This window comes from Prosopis cineraria, unplaced genomic scaffold, assembly GCF_029017545.1.
Source record: "Prosopis cineraria cultivar Desert tree isolate PC_DT_omini unplaced genomic scaffold, ASM2901754v1 PC11, whole genome shotgun sequence".
NCBI lineage: Eukaryota > Viridiplantae > Streptophyta > Magnoliopsida > Fabales > Fabaceae > Prosopis > Prosopis cineraria.
In genome coordinates this window covers 38,588,546-38,610,023 of record NW_026555342.1, presented here as the reverse complement: position 1 = coordinate 38,610,023, position 21,478 = coordinate 38,588,546, and the positions used below count along the sequence as shown (strand labels likewise).

Genomic DNA, 21,478 nt, shown 5'->3' with positions numbered 1-21,478 from the left:
TTAGCTCAATCATTAAAATATTGAGTGTTAGGTGATCAATTATGATAAGTAGATAAGACTACTGTTTCTATTGTGTCCCCATAGTTAGAAAGCAATAAATTCTAAGGAACTTCTATCTTAATTAGCTAAACTGTCATGTGGTTGACCCAAGTTCCCATCACCCACATTTAATAACCATTGTGCAAATTTTTTCAATTCTTCATTACCGTTATTTGAATTTGATGACAATAAATGCATGTTCTTCTTTAGTTGGAAAAATGTGCAATGGTCCTATAAAGGCAAAGAACTAATACACACGTTTACAATTGTGCAATGGCTATTTTTCACCTGCAGAGATGAACTCAAGTCTTGACATGATGTATTCTCCCAACGGTCTTGAATTGTGAGAACTTATGTTGCTTGGTGCAGTTGTCCGCTAAATAATGAATGCCAGAGCAAGGAAAATAAATTCTCAAATGAACTCCTATGGCATGAATTTAATCTAAGATGAAATGCCTTACCAACATTACCATGAGAAAGAGTTGACCTGCATGTATGATTTTTCCCCACATTATTGTTATAAAAGCCTTTAGTTCCATTGGGAGAAACAACTACTCTACTTTTTTTGACCTGAAACAACCACTCTACTTGGAAGCATATTAATCTGTGTGAAATGGAAGCTATGGACTCAACTAATGCATTTGGTTGGCGTAAGAAAACTGAAATGGAAGTTTACTTCGTGGATGAATAGAAAAGGCAAGGGATAAAGGGATAAACTTCGTTGTGACATGTCAACTATAGCATGTAAGGTTCACGCATAACTTGTGGCATTGAAGAGGTCAAACTTCATGAAAAGGACAGAAGTAAAGGGCCACTCTTTATAAAAGTAGATATAATTATTGAGAATCATGCTAGGTCTCATGATTCCATTTTAACGTTAAAAAGGAAGTCAGAAAAGCTTACTTTCACTGCAGATAAAAAAGGATAACTCTTGGAGGCTTCTTCCAGATATGCTATATTGTATGGACTCATTTTGCCATTTGGAAACCAACTTAATTCATGGGCCTTTCTTACATAATTTTTCTAAGGCCCCAAGAAGAATAATAGATGGCTACATCCCTTTTAACTTCATTTCATGGATGTTTACCAAAGAAGGGGAAAAAAAAAATCATCTCATGAACCGAATTGTATGACATCAACATTTAAGGTTGGTGTGTATTATGAATCCGGTAAAATTTGTTCTTTTACTGGGTCCTTTGTTTGATCACGTGCACCATCAACCAATATTGTAATGGTTCAGAAGAGGTGGGCTTGGCAATTGAATAGAGTTAGATGATATATATATATATATATATATATAAGCACAATCTTATGTTCTGCCCAAAAAAAAAAAGACCACCTGACCATCTGGTACTTCGTTGATAATAGATGCAAGGCTTTTTAATAAGGTATTAAAATTCTACTTGTAAATTACTCAGTAGAAGTCTTGAAATACATGACAAACTCATAAATATAAGACATAAACAAACTCATCACATTAAAATGGCAGTAGCTTTTCCAAACATAACACTTGCAATAGACAAATTTAAAATGACCAAACACACTAAAGACTTTTTAATAAAGACAGCACTTGAAAACAATATTCCACAAGGCATTTGACTTCTACTAGTCCACTATTTCCTGCTTGATTATCCTGACACTTTTTTGGTAAGGATTTAAATGATTGCAGATTGTCAAAAGTTTTGACAGCATCATTTACAATTGCATAGTTCTTCATGACTCATTTCCTCTTGCCCTTAGTGCAGCGGCAACGATAGATGGTTCCCTTGCTAACTTAGTGATTGTCATCTCAGCTAGCCTAGCATTGTTCCGAGGAGCCATTTGCTGAACGGATGGTTGCTTCTTCTCAGCAGGTACCTCACTTTTATTCTCAACCATGGCTTGGTCTACAATTACAATATCCTAGCACCAAGTTATAATCAATATTTTATTAAAATATGAATACAGCAACATGACTCAATATTTTATTTGACTGGGTACATATATACATAATACCACCTCTTCAACCTCACCCCCTACTTGCTCCTACATTAAGAACACAACATGTATAGAAAAAGCAATCATAAAGAGGCAATCACAATTTAAAAAAAAAAGGATGTATTAATTAATTAATTAATAGCATCACCCCTTGCACCTCAGACTCGCCTTCGGCCTGCATTAAGAAAAGAAACATATTAGCAAACAACACTCAGAATTAAAAAGGAAATATGTTGCATAAATTAACAACTGTCACCTCTCCATTTGCTTCAGCGAACTGGTTTATTAAATCACCACATTCAGTGCACTGAGTCACAGTTATGCTTGAGTCTGGATACTTCTTGTTATATGCATTTATCTTCAGCTTAAGAAGCATCTTCTTGCCAAACAGATTATCTAATTGATTAGGGAAGTCATATGAATATTGCTTCTGTTAAGACAGCAAGAACAAATTGAAGTCATGTAATAATAATGTATAGTAAAAAAGAAATCAAGTGAGTTATTTTAAATATATTCAACCTTGTCAAGAAAGACCTTCAATTTAGTTGCAAACACCTCTAGTATCTGTACAGCTAACTTGTCCCAAAATACAATAGAAGCCTTTCCTGCCTAGTCTGCCGTAGTATAGTGGATCTTCAACCTAACAATTTCAAATGATCATTTTTATCATTACGGTATATCCTTATCTTGATAAATATTTTAGTATCATGATTCATTAAATATTAATTAAATTTTGGAATTTAGAATACAATTTATCTTTGTCTACTCAAATTCACAAATCATGAATAATCAGTAATTTATAAAAAATTTGTCGTATAATAAATCATTAAATGCTTAGTCAAACAACCAAGATTTCCATTACTTAGATACAACTGAATTAGGTTTCTTCTTAGGGCATTACATAGAACCATTTTGCTCAGTCAGGTTCATAGCACATTTAGAACATCCGTCGTATAATTTGATGCATGACATGCGTCTAAATTCACAATAAAGCCATTTATTATGAAAATGGAATTTTGTAAGGTAGCCAACTATCAGTGGTGTTGCTCATCTTATTAAAAAGAAAAAAGAAAAGAAAAGAAAAACCAGCACTCCTAATTTAATAATGACATACAACTTCATGGTCTTGAATATGGGCAGTATCCATTTTCTCGGTGTTATGCATCATGCTTGATGCAGATGATTGAGTAGAAGCAAGCGTCATGGGTTGAGTCCCTGTAGCCAGGGTAAGGGATGACCGGTTCCTTGCACCATAAATCATCAACGAATTTAATTCAAATAGAAGCATAATTAAATAATTTAATCGGACAATATTAAATGAAGGATGGGCACCTAACAGTACATACAAGAAGTAATATTCAATTAAAACTAAAAAGGTAAAATGATTACACAAAAAATCACCAATGAATATCTTTCACTTCTTTGATTTGATGATGATATAGTAATTTGGTGGCATTAAAGGAGTTATGAATTTGTGGCCATCTTGATGTTGATCATCAAACAGAAACCATTATCCTTCGTTACTAATTTGTAGAATTGATCGACAATAATCAATTGATCATAATTAACTATCAATTATCAATCCCAAGTAGAGTATGGTAAATATTTACTCTTCGCATGTAAGAATAATAAACTAATATTAACAACTAGAGAAATTGAAGCACATCACATACCTTCCTAAAAAAAAAGACAGACAAACAAACAAACAAACTTTACCATGATTGACAACTACCACAAGTAGAGTGTCCATATTTTCTAGCTAGCCCATGAAAGCATTATTTGAGCATTCATCAAATAAAACACACTCCACATCGATATTGTAATATCCTAAATTTTGGGCTTAGAAGTTCAAGATTATATTAAATTCAATATTAAGTCCAAGTAGTCAAGAGTCCCTAAGGTTCATTGAAAAGATAGGATCATTCTTAAGGACCAAATCATAATTATAAGTTTTTTTTGTACAAAAGCGTAATATTTTTAAGAGACATTAAAAAAATGTCTTTAATTGAAGTATGAGTAAGTTATATTTTAAAAGAATCTAGGATAGGCCAAAAGGACTAAATAAAGCCTAGGAGGGAATAGACAATTGTTAGACTAAATAGAGATAGTTATTTAATAACTTTATCCTTATGTCCAAAGTCTCCTAGAGAAAGATGGTAGTTAGATCCTATGGATCATAGTAGATCCAAAAAGAGCTCAATGAGATCACAGTTCGATCTCATGGTCGTAGTAAACCTAGAAGAAAGTTACCGAGCCATGGAGTATGTAACAATTCTCTAGGAATATGATGACCAAGGATGAGTTTGCAATATAGAGAGCTCTTAAGTTCATCTAATTATTACAGAGAGAGTATCCTTGACTTTTTCTTAGATATCTCAACTACTATCCAAGTTAAAAAGGAAAGAGAAGAAAAATGACTAAAAGTAAAAAGCCTTTCTAATACTAAATAGTAAGGAAAAGCATAACTTTGGGTCCTTGCAGTTTGCTTGCATTTTGCTATTGGTCCTTGCAAATTATCGGTGTTTTAGATCCCTACACTTTTATTTTTTTAATGTTCTAGATCCCTCTATGAACAAAGTGTAAGGATCTGAAACACTAAAAAAAATAAAAGTTTAAAGACCTAGAACACCAAAAAGAAGTGTAAGGATCTATAGCAAAATGTGAGCAAAATGCAGGGACTCAAAGTTATATTTTCCCGAATAGTAATTATTAAAAGGCAAGGAGTAATTAATTATATATGAATACTATAAGATTATGAGAAAATGGCTAGAGTTAAAAATGAATAAGAGTGAACATTAACCTGGAAATGTCAAGGTAAAGCGAGTCAAGGTCTTAAAGAGTAGTTACAGAAAGTTACCCAAAATTCACGGAGAAGTAAAGGAAATTAGTATATGAAGGAAGAAATATTTGGAAGAGTAATACCAATTTTATTGGTTAAAAATTTTCCTAAGAAATTAATTACAGAAACTAAATTAATTTAGGTCAAGAAAATGTTCAAAATTCCTACCCAAGATTAAAAATTATAAAGAATCCATTTTGAGCTCATTTTAGAGGAAGAAGGGCGTGACTATATGGGCAAAAATGGAAGGGTATTTTTATTTATTTACTTGCTCTAAGATTTAAGAAAGAAAACTAATGTTGGAGATTTTTGGATGCCAAAATATATTGAGCAAAGTTAAATGATTTACTTAACCACGCCCTCCCTTCTTTAATTTTTCAATTTTCAGTTAGTAAATGCAAAGATAGAGAGAGAATGCGTGAGGGAGAGAGCTTCGACATGAAAAAATAGAATTTTAGAGAGAGAAAGGATAAATCAACCAAAATATCTATCCAAACCCCATTTCTACCTTAAAATTCCTTCACAAAAGTTGTTCTACTCTTCAAGAGGAACATTCCTATGGTTTTAGATTTTCAAGAGGATTAGTTTGATGTGTTAAAGATGGGGGGAGAAATGGAGAAAGCAAGAACAAGTTAGTGCATGAAGAAGAGGTAAGTGCAAGCTTTATTTTGAGCTAAGTGTCTTGGGATTCAATTAAGTTTTCATGATAATGAGATGCTACCTATAACATCCTAAGATTTAAGCCGACGCTTAGTTACTAATTAAGAGTAGAATTAGTAAATAAGTGGATTAATTTAATTAAGCATGTTTTGGATTGCTAATGGATGGTTTGAACTATTGGTCAGGCTCAAAGGGATGGCATGCGATAAGTGAGATTTTCTCTCACTATGTCATAGGTTGTAACCTATGCATGCTACGCTGTGATGCATGGCCACAAATAAGCTTTAATAACTCATGAATTAATTTTGAAAGAGAACATGGACTTTCAAACTCATAGGTATGCTTTTCTACCCCTTCTTTCTTTCTTTCATCTTGTTTTCAAGTGATTTGGGAGTGAGAAGTTTAGGTATAAGTGGGAAAAGATAGGGAATACATGCTTTAAGTGTTGTATGTGATTCTAACAGCTTAATTTAAGTTCTTTGGACTTGGGGTAAGTGTAATATCATTTTCAACATTACCAAACTGTAACACACGTAGTACACAAAGGTAATTAAAGATCCCTCAAACATTTAAGTTACCAATAATTACATTCATCAAAAATATTGAAAATAAATAATGTACTTTAAAATAGTTGGGATCCCAAAATTTTTTAGAAATTAGTTTAAACCCTCTAAATATATGTATTTAAAAACAATGAAAGCATTAACAGTGCAAAAGCACCATCATTGAATATACAACGGCAAAACTACAATTTTGGCCAAAGAAGGTTGTATGCCATGGCCTGTGCATTGTGCATCACAGCATGTGACATAGAGCCACAAGTGCTTACTTTGTGCAATAAGCTGGTGTTAACCTCTAGAAGTTCATATTATTTCATCACATTTTCTTTAGATTCTAATCTATTTTGGTTCAATTGTATATATTTTTATTGTTCAAATTAGGAAAATGTGCATTATGTTTTGGGCTTGTGTTTTTGGCTTTAATTTGATATTGAGCCTAATTTCATGTTATTTTGATTTAAGTTTTGATTAGAAGCATTTCTGGAGCTTTGTGGATGTTTTTGGAAGGCTTTTGGATGAAGAAATCAAGAGCAAAATGAATGATTTTCATTAGCTGTAAAAACAATGCAAAACTGCCAAAGTCGTCCCAAAGTCGTGACTTTTGTTCGTGACTTTCGCCGTTGTCAGAAAAAACACTGCGTTTCATTTATCAGAAATTAGTTGGCTAGGATATATATAAGCTGAGAGCTCGACTCAGAACGCATTCTTCAGACTTTTAGACACTTTTTGAGCTTGGTTGTGCTAGGGTTTGGGTATTGGAAGAGTTGGGATCAAAAGATTGAAGCTTTGAAGACATTTGGAGCTCATTTCTTCGGTTTTTCTATTCCTCTTCCCTTTCCTCTCTTGTAATTTGACATGGGTCTACTTATTTTGTATATTTGTAGCTTGTGGATGATTATGAGTAGCTAAACCTTTTGTTCTAGGATTATTTGGAACCCTTGTATGGATTAACACTATATTTCTTCTCTCTTTTTGTGATTAATGATATATATGTGTTTATTTTACTCTTTCCTTAATGCTTCTACTTGATTGGCCACCATTTAGATGTTGGGTTCACTTAATTAATGTTTGAGAGGGCTAAGTTGAGTGTAGAACTTGGGTAAAATTGTGTAAGAATTTGATATTTGCATGTTGAATGGATGGTTTTGCTAGTAAAATAGAGATATACTTGTTAGCCTTACATAGCCACATTAGGGTTGGTATTCAAAATTGAGTTTTATTATTTGTAATAAGAGATTGGGAAATTAATTTAACTAAACACTTATTTATAACTTAAGAGAGCTTGTCCAAGTATTTTTAGAACCCTAGGTTAGCACTTACTTTCATTAAAAGCATTTATGAGAGGAGGTAATTTTGGTGTTATGAAATGCAAGGGGGATAAATAATTCTAGGTCCTAAATTGTGTTGGAAGTTTGTGAATCATTTCGCTTGAGCTTTGTAGATATTAGTTCTAGATTTTTATTTATTTTTATTTAGTGTTTTTGTTTTACTTTGATACTTCTTGGTTGTTTTCTTCTTCAAGTACCCATTTGGCATATGCAAGCTATAGGCCCAGAAGGATTGGAAGTGATACTTAAAGGATTGACAATCTTTGAAGAAGCCGAGTCTCCTAATTCTGAAAGAACTCCTGAAACTCAATCAGGAAACATGGAAGAAGATCAATATGACACTGCCTCAGTCAATGACTTTGCTAACTGAAATTTGAGGGGTACTCAATCTTGTATTCAAATGCTGGAGTTTCAAGCACATACTTTTGAGATCAAGCCCGCCATAATCACAATGCTTCAAATGAATGGTGTATTTCATGGTCTATTCAATGAAGATGCTAACAAGAACTTGATGTCTTTTATGGAATTATGTGATTCTTTCAGACAAAATGGGGTGCCTAAAGATGTCTTGCGCTTGCGGTTATTTCCAATTTGTCTATAAGACAAGGCTAAAGAATGGTTCAATAGTCTTCCTGAAGGTTCTATTGGTTCATGGGAGGATCTTGAGAACAAGTTTAGAGCTCGATTCTTCTCTGATGATAAAACAGTGGAAGTAAGAGATGAATTTCTTAGCTTTAAGCAATATCTAGAGGAACATCTCTATGCAGCTTGGGAGAGATACAAGATGTTGATGAAGAAATGCCCTAATCATGGGGTGGATAAATGGGTAGTGATTCAGATCTTTTGTAATCGTCTGAATCCATCTTCTAAGGCCATGGTTGATTCTATCACAAATGGGGGATATTAGAATGTGCCTGTCGATGAAGTTTTTTGCCTCTTAGATCAATTGTTTGCGAACAACACTCAAAACATGGATAGAAGGAATACATCAATGGTGACTAGTGTTAAAGATAATTCTTCTTCCCAGATTGTATCCATCTTGAATGCAATAAACAAGCGTTTTGATGTGTTGGAATCTCAAATGCAAAGGGGAAATTCTCATAATGTGCATGTTGTCCAAGCCATTCCAACTATGTGCAATCAATGCAATAATATTCATATGCCCGATCAATGTCCTCTTTATATAACCACCGAGTCTGACAACTATATGGGCAAGTTTTAAAATCCTCATAATAACCCTTACTCTCAAACCTACAACTTAGGATGGAGGAATCATCCTAATTTTTCATAGAGTCAAGGGAATTCTTCAAATCAACCTTTATCTTCTAATGTCAAGCCAATTCACCCTTCGAGTTTTCAAGCTCCATCAAAGCCAATGCCGGTTAAGGAAAAGGAGTCTAAAATGGAAAAGATGTTAGCACAAATCTTGAGTAATCAAGAATCTGCAAGAGTTGAAGCTAAGGCAACTCTTACCCTTCATGATACCGCAATTAAGAATCTTGAAGTGCAAATAGGGCAATTGGCTTCACAAATGAATGCCATGTCAAGAAGCAATATCCCTAACGACACCATTCCAAATCCTAAAAGGGATGGTAAGGAGGAATGTAAAGCAATCACTTTGAGAAGTGGGATGCAATTACCCAAAGTTCTTATGCCAAGTGCAAGTGGTGTGAGTAGTGGTGCTACTAAGATGGTTATTGATGATGAAGTGATCAATGAAGAAATTGTGGTTGAAGAGTGTGACAACTTAAAGAAGAATCAAGAAGAGAAAAAGAATAAAGATAAAGCCAAAAAGGTTGGTGATGAGAAAAAGCAACAAGAAGCCAAGCTAAAATATGTGCCTCCACCACCTTTTCCTCAAAGGCTTAAAAAGCAACAAGAAGATGGCCAATTTAAAAAGTTTCTTGATATGTTCAAGCAATTGCATATCAACATTCCTTTTATGGAAGCTTTGGAGCAAATGCCCAAATATGCTAAGTTCATGATAGATGTGCTCTCTAAAAAGAGAAGGTTCAATGAGTTTGAGATGGTTGCTTTAACCAAGAGTTGTACGGATATCGTTAAGCAACTACCTCAAAAGATGAAGGATCCCGGTAGCTTCTCAATTCCATGTCACATTGGAAATAAATTTTTGGGTCAGGCATTATGTGATCTTAGTGATAGTATCAATCTCATGCCTCTTTCTATTTTCAATAAATTAGAGTTGGGTGAAGCTAGACCAACAACCGTGACTTTGTAATTAGCGGATAGAAGCTTGGCTTATCTATGTGGTGTTATTGAAGATGTTCTTGTAAAAGTGGATAAATTCATTTTTTCGGTTGATTTCATTGTCCTTGATTGTGAGGTGGATCGTGATATTCCTATTATCTTAGGAAGACCATTCTTGGCAACCGCTAGAACCTTAATTGATGTTGAAAAAGGTGAGCTTACTATGAGGGTAGATGATGAGCAAGTCACTTTTAACATGCACAAGTTGATGAAATCTCCTAATTATCTTGAGCAATGCTTTTTTATTGATATGCTTGATCAAGTTGCACAAGAAGAATTCAATGAGACAGTTCCTAATGATTTTTTGGAAGCCTTATTAATAGGAGCTCAATTAAAGACTCAAGATGGAGAAGAGTGTATGGCTATCATGAATGCATCACCGGTTTATTCTAGAAACCGTGTGTAATTTGAATATCTAGATTTATCTTCTCTGGGTAGACCATCTTTGAAATCCTCTATTAAAGAGCCACCATCTCTTGATTTGAAGACATTACCTTCTCATCTTCAGTATGTCTATTTGGAAGCCAACAACACCTTGCCAGTGATTATTGCTGCAGACTTGAATGCACAACAAGAAGAGCAACTTGTGGAAGTCTTGAAAGCTCACAAGAAAGCTATTGGGTGGACTATTGCCGACATAAAGGGTATTAGCCCTTCAATTTGCATGCATAAGATTTTTCTTGAAGACAATCATAAAACTTTCGTGGAACATCAAAGAAGGTTGAATCCTATTATGAAGGAAGTTGTGAAAAAGGAGATCTTAAAATGGCTTGAGGCGGGCATTATCTATCCTATCTCTGACAGCTCTTGGGTGAGCCTAGTTCAATGCGTTCCAAAAAAGGGAGGCATGACTGTAGTGGCTAACACCCACAATGAGCTAATTCCTACCCGTACTATTATTGGGTGGAGAGTATGTATGGATTACTGGAAGCTAAATGCGACTACTAGAAAAGATCACTTTTCTCTTCCTTTTATTGACCAAATGCTTGACAAATTAGCTGAAAAGGAATTCTTTTGCTTCCTTGATGGGTATTCGAGCTATAACCAAATTGCCATAGCTCCAGAGGATCAAGAAAAAATGACATTTACTTGTCCTTATAGAACTTTTGCTTTCAAGCTCATGCCTTTTGGGTTATGCTATGCATCGGCTACTTTTCAGAGGTGTATGATGGTAATTTTCTCTGATATGATTGAGCAAACTATGGAAGTCTTCATGGATGACTTCATGGTTTTTGGGGATTCATATGAGGAGTGCTTGATTAACTTGGCCAATGTGTTGAAAAGATGTGAAGAGACTAACTTGGTCTTAAATTAGGAAAAATGTCACTTCATGGTTAAGGAGGGTATAGTTCTTGGCCATAGAGTCTCTAAAAATGGCTTGGAGGTAGATAGAGCCAAATTTTGGTGATTGAGCAACTTCCTCCACCTACTAATGTTAAGGGTGTGAGGAGTTTTCTTAGCCATGCGGGATTTTATCGCTGCTTCATCAAAGACTTCTCTAAAATAGTCAAGCCTCTTTGCACTCTTCTTGAGAAAGATGTTGAATTTAGATTTGATGATTCATGCATGAAAGCGTTTGAAGAGTTGAAGAAAAGACTTGTGTCTGTGCCTATCATGATGGCTCCTGATTGGAGTTTGCCTTTCATTGTGATGTGTAATGCTAGTGACTTTGCTGTGGATGCTATGCTCGGCCAAAAGAAAGAAAAGTTGCTTCACCCAATTTACTATGCTAGCAGAACACTTGATGATGCTCAAGAAAACTACACCATGACCGAGAAAAAGCTTCTTGCAGTGGTGTTTGCTTTTACCAAGTTTAGATCATATCTTGTGGGTACTAAGGTGACAGTTTACACCGACCATTCAGCTTTGAAGTACCTATTCAGCAAGAAGGAGCCTAAAGTAAGGTTAATTCGATGGGTACTACTTCTACAAAAATTTGACTTAGAGATTATTGATAAGAAGGGTACTGAGAATTAAGTGGCGGACCATCTTTCTAGGTTAAATACTGATGCTCAACTTAAATGTAACGTTGTTATTGATGAAGCTTTTTTGATGAGCAAGTCTTTAAGGTTGACAATATTCAAACATCGTGGTATGCAGACATTGTCAACTATCTTGTTTGTGGCATCTTGCCCTTTGATTTAAAGTTTCATCAAAAGAAGAAGTTTCTCCATGATGCTAAGTTATATTTTTGGGAAGAACCCTATCTGTTTTGACAATGTGCCGAGTACAATCACAATGTCGATGATCCACCCAACAACTTACAAGAGAATCATAGGCCATTACTGGAAGTACAGTCAACAGTACAATCAGAGCAAGAATAAAGGCCCTAGCACTACTACAAAATATATATATACCCCCTAATTCATGTCACTTTCTAAAAATAGGAGGTAAAATGTCAAAGCGGAGGTAATTTCATAATTAATTAGTGAATCTGGAAACATATCTATATTGCTTTTTTAAAAAACAATATGGTTAGTTGTATCCATGTCACTTTTTTACAAGCAATATGGATTTACTACTACAAAATATAGTTTTAACTATACTAGTTCACATCATTTTTTACAAAATAAGGTAAAAACTAGCACCGATGGCACTATCGTAGATAAATGGTAAATAGGTATAAGAATTCATGTCACGTTTTAACATTAGTGATATGGATAAATTAATTCATATCGCTTTTAAGAGAGTGACATAGATGTATAAAGATACTTTCTTTTTCTTAAAAAATTATTTACAATCCATGCCACTTTCTTCACAAAAGCAATGTGGATTGAGCCTCATTTCAATCTATGTCCATTCCTTCTAGAAAGACATGGATATGAAATTTAAGATCCCCCAACCTTCTTTTCAATTCATTTTCTAAACCCATTGTGCCTCACTCATTTTTGGCTTTGTGCTCCAACTCTTCTTCTCCCCACTCTAGTTTCACCACCAGCCACCTCCTCCCTTCCTAGTGCAACATCCCATATTTCATGCGTTAGCTTAGAACTCAGATGTGTCTATTTATGTCAATGATTGCCTTTGTAGAAGCTGTAGCCAACACATGCTTTATGAGGCAAGATATCAAGAGAGGATAAAAGATAGTTATTGCACGATTTATAGTGCAATGAATAAAATTAAACATGTTTATAAATAAAGTGAAATTATTATTATTATTATTATTATTATTATTATTATTATTATTATTATTATTATTATGCATAAAAAGAAAAGACATAAAATTCAAGGTAGTTAATTGTCCCAGAAGGGATTTGTACTAGTGTAGTGTTTTGGTACGCAAATCATGTAACATTCTAATTTCTTAATTATGAAACTAGTTGCTAATTAGGAAGAATTAGTAAATTAGCAAGCAATTAGGATTTTGGATGATAATTTTATGTTTTGACTCTTTGAAATGTTGGTTGAATAGATACTAGTGAAAGAATCATGTTTCAAAGTGAAGCGGATGCGTGTGGTGAGGATTTTTTCTTATTATGCCATACGCTATGGCACAAGCAATATGCACCAGACGCATAAATGCGTGGATTAGCTTATGGGTCAAGAGAGAAAAGAAGTGAAACGTGAGGAAGAGAGGTGAAGAAGCCAAAGCTTAGCTAAGGCAAGAAGAATTAGAAGCTTGAGAGATATTTCTGATCAATAACTTGTTGAGAAAGTTTCATACCATCCTTAGCTTCAATTCTACACTAATTTCTCTTAATATAAGTTATAGAGAAATTAAATCAAGAAATTTTAAGGGGTTTGTTTCTTACCTTTTAGTAATGAAAAGGTTCTTGGAAATTAAATTAAAATTTTATGACTAATTTAGAGTTGAATGATAAATCTTTGAAGTTGTAAGCCTGAATTAATTCTTAACAAAAAGGAATTGGGAGTAAAGATGTAAAAGAGGTTTGATAGGATTGGTTGAAGTGATAGATAAGGGTGATTGGATTGCAAAGATCTTGAGTTGATCAAATGAAAGGAAAACAATAGCTAAATGTGATTTTAAGTGATAATTATTACTTGTGGTCAAGTTGATTAATTGACTAATAGTGCTAATTGTGTGTGGATTGTCATGTTATGCGTGTAACTTGAGACATGAAGCATGTGGCAAATATTAATTGTTGGAAAAAATCCACAGTTAACCCTTTCTTATGATAGAAGGGTTAAGGTAATTGAATAACTTTCTCTATTATATTATAGCTATTGCATGAAATTGCTTTATATTACGCATGTTTTGTAAAGAATAAATGTTTGTGCATGAAAAAGGATTTTAAGGAAATGAATTTCAAAGAAACGGTTTTTATGAAAATATATGACTAATTGTATGTGAGCATGATGATAGGGGGTGAGAGTTCACCTATAGAGAGAAGTAGTGAGAAATTCATATGGCATTATTCTCCTTAGTGCTCGATGTGGTGCAATGTTGGAGAATTTCATCTCCTTCATACTTGTTGAGGTGTGGTGTTAGAGATTATCTCTTTAGTACCCATGTAGGGTGTATTATTGGAGAATAGAGGTTCTTAGTATCTATAAGATGCAGTGTTAAAGTAACAACACCCCAATCATGTGTGTGATAGGGGGAAATCGTAGTTTGAAAGTGGGATAAAATACCTTTAGTCAGGTGATTCTACCACTGAAGATGCGCTTAGGTTAATGAGTGTGTATTGGCCTAATAAGAGACTATGGTTTCAGTTAGGGTGACTCGAAGGTTTGGATGGTAGTTGATTATGTTAGTGGTGATAGACTGTTGTGAAAAGAGTTGTATAAAGTGAAAAGGATTTTATGAAGTGAAACTATATTGTATGTTTTATTTGGCTATATATATCTGATACTTGTTTACAGTTACCTATGATAGTTAGTAGTAACGAGTTATTCTATTACTTAGATTATTATCTCACTCGGTGGTTACATTTTTACATGTTTTAATTGTGAGTCGGGTAAAGGAAAAGATTCTAGATCGGGTAGTAGAGCTATCGCCATGTGGTGAAGAGCTTGTATAATGAATTTGTTTTGTTGTATATTTGTAAATGAATGAGTTATCATAGGAATCATATGCATATTTGTAATTGTGATAAGTAGTGATTTTGAGAATCTTAGCCTAATGTGTGTGAAAATGTGGTACATGTAGAGAATTATGTTATGTGGGCTAAGATTTTATTGAAACTATGATGTGAATGTGTATGAAATGATTATGTGGTGAATGTGTGAGAAATTAGCCAATAGTGCATATAGTTGTAACTATGTGAAAACAGGCCTTATATTATGGTAATATGGGTGGTTAGATGGCCAAATCTTGATGCATGTGTATATATTATTGTATTGTTTGTCAATTAGGTGTAAGTGATCCAATTGGACTTGCTTCTGGGCTTAAAATTGCTTAATGAGACAAAGTTTAAAATTTGAACACTTTAAGGCATGAAATTTTCAAGAAAAGTAACTTTTGGTACCCAAGTGTCTAAATTTAGATCAGACCATTGATGACTTCCAATATTTTATTGAATTTATTGGTGTTTTTAATGAATTGGAAGTCATTTATTTGAATTTTTTAGCAAAAATATGATTAAGTTGATGAATGTGTATGAAAATGGGCTTGGAAATGTGTTAGAAGTTAGTAGACCAATTTTAGCATTAATTCTGGGTTTTATGCTTGTAGGGAGGCCCAATTTAGGGGCTCAAAGAAGAAAATTTTGGAGCCCAAGTCAAAAGAATTAAATCTGAAAAAAAAAATTTAAATAGGTCATGTTTGCTGTAGCGAAGGGCAATTTTAGTAAAATGTACAGTTTTGACTCTTAATAAATTTTTAGAACTTGGGCACCTCATTTTCATGCATTCTTTACCTCCAACAATTGTAGAACATTTAGGGAGAGGGAAAAGAGTCAAAAGAGGGTTGGAAAAGCTTGGGTTTAGTGAGAAATTAAGGGTTTCGCTCAAGATTGATCCAATTAAACTTTTCTTCTCCTTCTTCTCTTTACTTTGTTGTATATATTATTGATTTTGCTATCATGGAAGCCATGTGTGAATGATGTTCTCTTAATCTAGGTAGCTATGAATTGATTCTTAGATTAGAGCATGTTTGAACCATTTATTTAAGTTTAATATTAGTTTTGTTTACTTAATCTTGGACTCATTTTTCTACTTAATGCTTGGCCATCATTGAGCGTGAATTTGGGGGTTTAGATTTTGCCTTAGAAGAGGAAAATATAAATTAGACTATTAGATTGAGTAATGTGGAATTAGAATTTATTCTAATTTTTCCAATAGGATATATATACCTATTGGACCCATATAATCACATTAAAGTGGATTTATGCATTTTTTTACCTCTTAGGTAATTGTGTTAGAAATAGCATATTAATTCAAGAGAAGGGTGTAATTAATTGAAAGATAATTATTCCTATTAATACTTTAGATTAACAAGGAATTTATTTGGATAATTACATGCTCTATGAATTGAAGAAGAGATTAGCTACCCTAGGTTGCCTTAATTGTTTGTGGTTGTTGGGATTTTAATCTAAGTGCATTTATATAATTTCAATTTCTCATTTTGCAATATCAAATCCAAATTTTATTTTGCTTTGCTTAAATGAAATTGGGGAATTTATTGCCTAATTATCAATTAACTTGATTCTTTGTGGGATCAACTTTGATTTATCACGTACTATTTTTATGACCCATACACTTGTGAAATTCATTACATAATTGTGTGCATCAAGTTTTTGGCATCGTTGTTGGGGAACTCTAGGCAATTGGTGACTAGAAAGGGAGGACCTTGAGTAGTTTTAACTTGAGCATTTATTTTGTCATTTTTTTATCTTGTTTGTTCAATTAGATCCTTAATCTTGTCTTGTTTTTGCAAGACTATTTTGCATGCCATGTAAGGCTAAGTCAGAAAAGACACCTTTGTGAATAAAGATTCTCAAAGAAATCTTGGGAGCTCTTTCACCTCAAACTCAGCCTCTGACCGATGAAAAAGTTACAAATAAAGAGATGGTTGAGGATGAGAATGGTAGGCTATGTGTTATTGATTTCTTAGGTAAACAAGCTAGAGGATACCAGTCTAGGATTAAAGTACCTGACCTCTAAGTGAACAACTTTAAGATTAAGCAAACCATGCTTAAGATGATTGGAATGAATGAACATTTTATGGGAAATCAAGATAAGGATCATAATAGACATTTGGTGAACTTCTTTGACATATGTGACTCATTCAAGCAAAATGGGGTTCCTCAAGACATCATCCATCTTCGCCTCTTTCCTTACTCTCTACAAGGGAAAGTTAAGGATTGGCTTGACAATTTAGATTAAAGTAGTGTCTCATCATGGGAGGAAATGAAAAGCAAGTTCAGATCTATATTTTTCCCACATAACAAGATGGTCAATTCTAGAGCCAACATTCTCAATTTTAATCAACAATTTGGTGAACATTTATATGAAGCTTGGGAAAGGTTTAAGCAATTAGTGAAGTAGAGTCCTAGGCATAATGAAGAGAAATAGGTTTTGATTTAAGTTTTAGTAGTCGGTTGACACCTAAATCCAAGCTTGAAATGAATTCAATCACTAATGGCGGGATTATAAAGCAACAATAAACTATGTTTGGAACTATTTAGATGATTTTGCTATTAATTACATCCAGAATAACAATGAGAGAAGACTAGGAGACTACAAGAAAGAGTTATTGATGACTCTTCATCTTCCCAAGTGGTAGTTTTCTTTAGACTCTCAGTAAGAGATTTGAAGCACATGTTGCTCAAAACAATGGTGGGCCTATAGGAACTTATGCCATATATGCTCAATGTGATTATTGTGAAGATACACATGCTACTAAACATTTCCATCTTTCTTAACAAATTGAGACGATAAATCATGTTGGGAATTATCATGGTAATAATCAAGTCAACTCATTTTCAAACACTTACAATCCTGGGTGGTATTAGAATCCTAAATTTTCTTGGAGAAATAATGCAACCCTCAATTAAGCTTCATCTTCTAGTGCAAAACCAATCGCTCCTCCAGATTTTTCTCAAGTTGAAAAGCCATCTATTCCTATTCAAGAGTCAAGAGTTAACTTGGAAGAAGTGATAGCAAAATTGGTAGAATCTCGTATCAAGAACAGTCAGGAACAAGCTGCCATTAATGTAAGAATTAATTCATCTCTAAAGAATCTTAAGGTTCAAATGGGCCAAATTGCAACTGTAGTGACTATACTTCATAAAGAGGGATTGCCAAGTAATACAGAGACTAATCTTTGTAGAGAAGGGAATGAGGAGTGCAAAGAAATTAACTTAAGGAGTAGAAAGCAATTATCTAAAATTTCCCCTCCTACATCTGAGTCTACACCTAAGCTAGAAGTTGATCAAATTGAGCAAGAGGTGTCTTCTACACCTACTAAAGCTAAAGTTGTGATTGTTGAAGATGATATTGAGAAGGAGTCTCTAAAGGAGGCAATGATAACATCCAAGATGAAGGGACCGACTAGTGATCATCTTTCTTGGATGCTACCATTACCATTCCCTCAAAGATTTCAAAAGAAGGCATTAAAGGATCAATACAAGAAATTCTTAGGAATCTTCAAGCAATTGCACATCTACATACCTCTCATTGATGCTTTGGAACAAATGCTTGAATATGCTAAATTCTTAAAGGAGATGTTGAGTAAGAAAAGGAGGTTGAGTGAATGTGAACTAGTTACACTTACTGAAGAGTACAATGCCATTCTCTTGAAAAAATTACCTCCAAAATGCCATGATCTAGGTAGTTTCTCAATTCCTTGTGTGATTGGAGATAAATTTCAAGGTAGGGCATTATGTGATTTAGGCTTAAGTATCAACTTGATGCCACTTTTTGTGTTTAAAAAATTATAACTTAGTGAAGCTAGTCCTACTTCAGTAACTCTTCAATTAGCTGATAGAAGTTTGGCATTTCCTAAAGGAAAAATTGAGGACATGTTGGTCAAGGTTGATAAATTTATCTTTCCTATTGTATTTCATTGTCTTGGATTATGATGAAGATAGAAATCTCCCACTTATTGTGGGCAGACCATTTTTAGCTACAGCACGAGCTCTCATTGATGTTGAGAGAGGAGAGATCAAACTTAGAGTAAATGATGAAGTTAGCTTTAACATGCATAAAGCAACGAAGTATCCTAAGGAATATAAAATTTGTTCTAGAGTGGAGATTCTAGATGAGATAGTTCAAGAGACTTTAGAGTCCTTTGTTGTGAAAGACTCATTACATACTTTATTATTGGGAGATAATGTGGTTGAAAATGATGATATTGTTGAATGCAAGAAATTACTTCAAGCAACTCCTTAGTTTCTTAATTCAAGAAGAGTATTTAAATCTCTAGAGTTGGAATCTAGGCAAGCTCCTTCTTTGAAGCCTTCAATTGAACAAGCACCAACTTTAGAGCTTAAACCTTTACCACCATACCTTACTTTTACTTATTTAGGTGAATTTAAGACATTGCCTGTTATCATTTCTTATGCTTTGTTTGATGATCAAAAGGAGAGGTTACTCAAAGTTCTTCTGGATCACAAACAAGCTTTAGGACGGACAATTGCAGTCATTAAAGGTATTAGTCCTTCTATTATCATGCATAAAATTTTGTTAGAAGATGACCATAAAAATTTGTTTAAAATTAGAGAAAGTTGAATCCTATGATGAAAGAAGTGGTAAAAAAAAAGAAATTATTATGTGGTTAGATGTTGGGATAATTTATCCCATTTCTAATAGTGCATGGGTTAGCCCAGTGCAATATGTTCCCAACAAAGGAGGAATGACAGTAATTACTAATAAGCAAAATGAGTTAATTCCAACTTGAACAGTTACTGGGTAGCGTATTTGCATGGATTATAGGAAGTTAAATGATGCCACAAGGAAAGATCATTTTCCTCTTCCATTCATTGATCAAATGTTGGATAGACTAACTGGTAAGGAGTTCTTTATTTTATTGGATGGTTATTCAGGCTATAATCAAATTGCTATAGCTCCTGATGACCAAGAGAAAACAACTTTTACTTATCCTTATGGTACATTTGCCTTTAGAAGGATGCCGTTCAGTCTTTGCAATGCACCCACCACTTTCCAAAGGTGCATGATGAGCATATTCTCTCATATGATTGAAGAGATTATGGAGGTGTTTATGGATGATTTTTTTATTTTTAGAGAATCATTTGAAAAGTGCTTGTCCAACTTGACAAGAGTCTTGAAAAGATGCGAGGAGACTAACTTGTGCTTAATTGGAAAAAATGTCATTTTATGGTAACTGAAGGTATTTTTCTGGGTTATAAAGTCTCCAAAAAGGGTCTTAAGATTGATCGAACTAAGACTTCAATTATTAAGCAATTGCCACCGCCCACTAATGTGAAAGTTGTGAGAAGTTTCTTAGAACATGCTACCTTTTATCGTCAATTCATTAAGGACTTCTCTAAAATTTTTAAAGCCTTTATCTCAACTACTTAAAAAAGACACTCCTTTCAATTTTAATGAAGAGCATACAAAGGCCTTTAAAGAGCTGAAGAATAGATTAACATTTGCCCCTATCATTACTGCTCCTGATTAGTGACTACCTTTTAAGGTCATATGTGATGCAAGTGACTTTGCTGTTAGAGCGGTGCTTGGACAAAGGCAAGAAAAGATTTTTCATCCTATTTACTATGCAAGCAAAACATTAGCTAGTGCACAGGTAAATTACTCAACTATTGAAAAAGAAATGCATGTTTTTACATGTATATTCATAAATTTTAATTCGTATAACTTTTCTCAAACATATAACTCTTGCTGTAGCTTGCTTGGTTTTGTGTGCCAAAAAACTGTACTCGTATAAGCCCCTATCGAAGCATTTGGCTACCTTATAAAATGTGTCCTTGATTTATGTACATTAAAATAATATTTATTTCTCCTTACTCATGCACACAAATACTTTTTTCTTTGCACCATAAAACATGCATAAATTCTCATCTCTCATCTCTCATTAATTTCTTGCCTAGTAAAGCATGCAGTCTAACTTTACTCATCTTTATGTGCACCAAAAGGCTTCTCACAAAGCGTGTAATTGCTTACAAATTACTTTATGGCATATAATATGATATCTAGCCACCTTTGTGCCTTACTTTAATGTATTAAATGTACAAAATAGGCTGATAAGTACATGGAAGCTCGAGGGTTTTGGAGGAAAAACAAAGGAAAATCAAGCAGAGAGGAGAGAAGGAGAGTTCTCTATGATAAGGCATCAGATTTTGAAGCTAAGGGAGATATCTTAGACTAATAGCCTATCGGGTAATTTTCATATCACCTTCAGCTTCGATTCTACTATAATTTCTTTTAGAATAAGTTAAATAAAAATTAAATTGGAAAGTTTTAAGGGGTTTGTTTCTTACCCTTTCATAATGGAAATATTCTCGAGAGTTAAATTAGGGTTGTACGACTAGTTTGGAGTTAAATGATAAAGTTTTAAGACAATATGCTCGATTCAACCTTAAACAAGAGGAAAAAGGGGATGGAGATTTGAGTAGAAATGTAATGGGATTCATAGAAGTGATAGAAAGGAGTAAATGGGAGGTAATGAACGTAAATTGGCTAAGTGAAAGCAAAGAAATAATTGAGTGTGATTTTCAGTGATAATTAATACTTTTGATCAATTTGATTAGTTGATTAATAGTACCAATTGTGTGTAGACTAGCGTACTATGTGTATAAGTTGAGAAAGAAAGTGTGTAGGGAAGCGATAATTGTTGTGAAAATCCATCGGTAACGTTTCTTGTAACAAAAGAGTTGAGATAACTGAATAACTTACTCTATTTAACTATCTACTGTAACTGTTTGAAA

General features: G+C 33.8%; 1 protein-coding gene across 1 annotated transcript; it reads left to right on the top strand.

The window, feature by feature from the left end:
* Positions 1-8,778: 8,778 nt before the first annotated feature.
* LOC129286499 (uncharacterized) lies at positions 8,779-20,919 on the top strand. Its single transcript, XM_054922455.1, has 8 exons — positions 8,779-8,995; positions 9,113-9,198; positions 10,180-10,315; positions 17,667-18,446; positions 19,102-19,224; positions 19,619-19,788; positions 20,230-20,337; positions 20,791-20,919. Exons 1-8 carry the CDS (start codon positions 8,779-8,781, stop codon positions 20,917-20,919), a joined length of 1,749 nt encoding a protein of 582 aa, XP_054778430.1.
* Positions 20,920-21,478: the final 559 nt, after the last annotated feature.